Here is a 3,290-nt window from a genome sequence, read left to right as displayed (position 1 = left end):
GTTCCAATAACAAATCTTCTGTCAAAACTTTGACACTATGGCATTACAGGACTGTTACTAGAATGGATTAAAGGATTTTTAACTAATCGAAGTTTCAGAGTTAAAATCGGTGCATCACTGAGTGATCTGACAGCTGTGGAGAGTGGAGTGCCGCAGGGTTCGGTGCTGGGTCCGTTGCTCTTTATAACGTATATTACGGATTTAAAAACAGAAATCCAGTCAAGGTGTTTCTTCTACGCTGATGACTTAAAAATTTACAATGACAGTCCCACGAATTGCAGTATTTTGAGTAAAGATATTTTAATAGTGAATCAGTGGTCCAAGAAGTGGCTCCTCCCAATAAATAAGCAGAAATGTTCAGTGCTACATATAGGACCGAATAACAGCAAATATGTTTACTCAATGGATGGAGTAGTATTAACCTGTACTAATTCCCAATAGGATCTAAGTGTAATAGTAAACTCAGAACTGACATGGAGTGATCACATCGTGAGTGTTATTAAAAAAGCAAATTCCTTTGGGTATTTACTACAAAGATCTTTTATAAAACCAAGTGTAAGCACCACGTTAAAGTTGTATAAAAATTTTGTAAGACCAGTACTCGAGTTTGCAAATAACGTTTGGTGGCTTGTGCTCATTGAAGATCAAAATCGTTTGGAATCAGTACAACAAAGAATGATTCGTCTTCCCTATGGTAATGACCTTAATGACCCTTTCCGACCGTCTTATTCTGAGCGTCTTATCATAATGTCGCTACCCACATTGAAGGACAGAAGAATTCGAGGGATGTAATTTTCACCTTCAAATCGTTGAGGCTCGAGAATCCATTGATACAGGATTTATTTACCTTATGCCCAATTTCCAGAACTAGAGGTCATTGCTTCAAACTGAAAAAAGAGAACTTTCGCACAACTATAAGACAGCATTTCGTAACAAACAGAGTGTTTTACACTTGGAACAAGTTCCCGGAGGAAGTCGTCCAGAGTCCTAATGTTAATGTTTTTAAAGCTAGATTTCACAGTTTATAGATTGTTCACATATTGTTATAATTGTACAGTTCCGTGGGCATAACAGGGCTTGCCCTCTGCCCTTTATCTTTTATTAATAATAATAATAATATAATGAGACTGATCACAAACAAGACAGTAAAAGTGGTATGGGAAGTGGTGACAATACAAAAGAGGAGAAGAGGAAGACCGAGAAGAGACGTGGTATGATATGGCAAGGGGAAAAGAGATGAAGTAAACTGAAATATGAAGCAAAAAATAGAAGCAAGACCAACAATAACTTCTACACCCACGGTCAATGCTATCAAGTCAAATGTCAATGATCTGGCAACCCGACTGAATTTAAAATAATAGTGGTGAAACCGTGTATGCTCTAAAGTATATGCCTACTTAGTCTTCGGAAATCATTACCCTGTGACAAAGCAAAAAGTAAAAAGAAATGAAGATGAACCATAAACTCTACACCCACGGTCAATGCTGTCAAATTAAATGTCAACTAACTGTCAACCCGACTGAATTTAAAATGATAGTGGTGAAACAATCCATGCTCTAAAGTATATTCCTACTTAGTTTTTGGAAATAATTACCAGGCCCGCTTCAATTAAACTTTTATTGTGCGTCCATTACGTATCGATAACTGCTCAGGAAAATAGTTACTAAAATACAAACAATTATTTAACAAAGTTTTAAGCAACTATAGCTACAAATAAGTTGAAAGTCAGTTAGTCCCAAAATTCGAGATAAAAACGCCCATTCAGAAACTGCCCGACTTTGATTTATGCAGTCTCTCCATCACGGAAATCATAGAGAAAAAAGTTTTTGCCATCTGCAACCAAACAATTTAATCTTCGCTGGTATGTTCAATTACGTGATATACTCACCTGGACCCCCATTTCGTAGTTAACGGAAATATTTTCGGAAAATTTTATTTTAATCGGTTTCGACAAAGATATCAGCAGCATCAAATACATTTTCTTGTTGAATTCGTCCCAGACGTACCACTCGACTTCAACTAAAGCGTTGAATATTTCAGTCTTCTACAAAATTGTTAAATTTCAAAAAATCAAATTTTGACACCAGCCAGAGAAACGTTACAGTCGAATTAAAATGAAATAGATTAATCAATTAAGCAAAAAAGTTTAAAACTTCTGGCCAGTGTATTTTCTGTTCTTACATAATCTTCGATAGCTTGGCCACCCCATGCAGTTCCCAATAGTGCAGTAAACGACATAATTGTGATGGCGCAGATACGAAAGTACTGATCCCTTAGGGAACCCTCAAACTAATTTGGTTTTCACTTAAAAAAAAAAAAACTGTGATTTTACCCAAAAATAAAAGACAACGATGCTCATCATGAGCGCAGAACCCATGATTTTCAGCGGCAAAACTATAAACTGCATTCGTTTTGCTGCCTCCCAGGCACTACTGAGAATTTTCACTTTTTCATCAGAAAGTGCTCATTTTTAACAATACTTACTTCTCGCTGAATGAAAACGAATTTAGCAAACTTTTCAAATTTCTGGTGATTTCGTTCTGGTTCGTTGCTTTTGTAGCATTAATTTTTTTTATTTGTTGCTGGTACCTCTGAACTTGAAGATTAACAATTTGAAATGAGTACAATATGTTGAAGCAAGCTATAGTCGCGCCCACGTACGTTAAGGGCATAGCTAAACACCTGTAAAGAAATTTAAAAAAATTGCTCCATTTTGGCAGGTACATGTTTGCTAGTTTGAAAAGAAAGAAAAAATCATCGTCGTCTTTGGTTGGAATCATTAACGAAATTGCCACTAGTACGGAAGTCATCGTAGTCCAGACCACATAGATGAAGAAGTAGAAGGCACTTTTTCTTGCTCTTTTTGGAACGGATTTGATGATGTTTTGCGAAGTGTTTTGCTCCACGCTTTCTGCTATCGATTCTACTGTCTCTGTTACCAAAGGTTGTGCTAATAGACAGGTTAGTACCTATAATCACATAAATCACGTTGTAAATAGGCAAAGTTTTGGACGTTTTACATATAGTCCGATGAAATATGACGGCCCATCCTGAACGAAATAATCGACTTCGAATCGAGCCAAAAATTGATAAGTTTGAACGATCACCAAAAACATTGCACTTAGTTTGGACAAAAGTACTACAAACTGCAAACATTTTAAATGGTACACATCGATGACTAAAAACCGACAAATTTTCATGTAATCTTCGTCTACAAACACACGGTTATTTAAATGTGCATTTTAATTACGGAAATCTTACAATTCATCTTGTATCACAACAACCACTCG

At 36.2% G+C, this 3,290-nt stretch overlaps 1 protein-coding gene across 1 annotated transcript; it reads right to left on the bottom strand.

Annotated features, from left to right (window-relative positions):
- Positions 1-1,643: 1,643 nt before the first annotated feature.
- On the bottom strand, positions 1,644-3,290 carry LOC135141998 (uncharacterized). Its single transcript, XM_064073629.1, has 7 exons — positions 3,262-3,290; positions 3,021-3,211; positions 2,485-2,969; positions 2,333-2,432; positions 2,182-2,289; positions 1,889-2,044; positions 1,644-1,833 (listed from the first exon to the last, which is right to left on the bottom strand). The coding sequence occupies exons 1-7, from the start codon at positions 3,266-3,268 to the stop codon at positions 1,762-1,764; spliced, it is 1,119 nt and encodes a 372-aa protein (XP_063929699.1). The 5' UTR covers positions 3,269-3,290; the 3' UTR covers positions 1,644-1,761.

The sequence above is a fragment of the Zophobas morio genome, unplaced genomic scaffold (genome assembly GCF_036711695.1).
Source record: "Zophobas morio isolate AGI-343-1 ecotype UQ-CSIRO unplaced genomic scaffold, CSIRO_AGI_Zmor_V1 ptg000046l, whole genome shotgun sequence".
Taxonomy (NCBI): Eukaryota; Metazoa; Arthropoda; class Insecta; order Coleoptera; family Tenebrionidae; genus Zophobas; species Zophobas morio.
The sequence above is the reverse complement of the archived record's forward strand: the minus strand, read 5'-3'. Positions and strand labels throughout refer to the sequence as shown.

What these genes read in the sequence shown, in the direction of transcription:
- LOC135141998 (XM_064073629.1), bottom strand. An exon ending in TCGTTGTCTTTTATTTTTGG is followed by an intron (nt 2,290 to 2,332) that starts GTAAAATCACAG and finishes AAACCAAATTAG; the next exon opens with TTTGAGGGTTCCCTAAGGGA. An exon ending in ACTACGAAATGGGGGTCCAG is followed by an intron (nt 1,834 to 1,888) that starts GTGAGTATATCA and finishes GTTTGGTTGCAG; the next exon opens with ATGGCAAAAACTTTTTTCTC.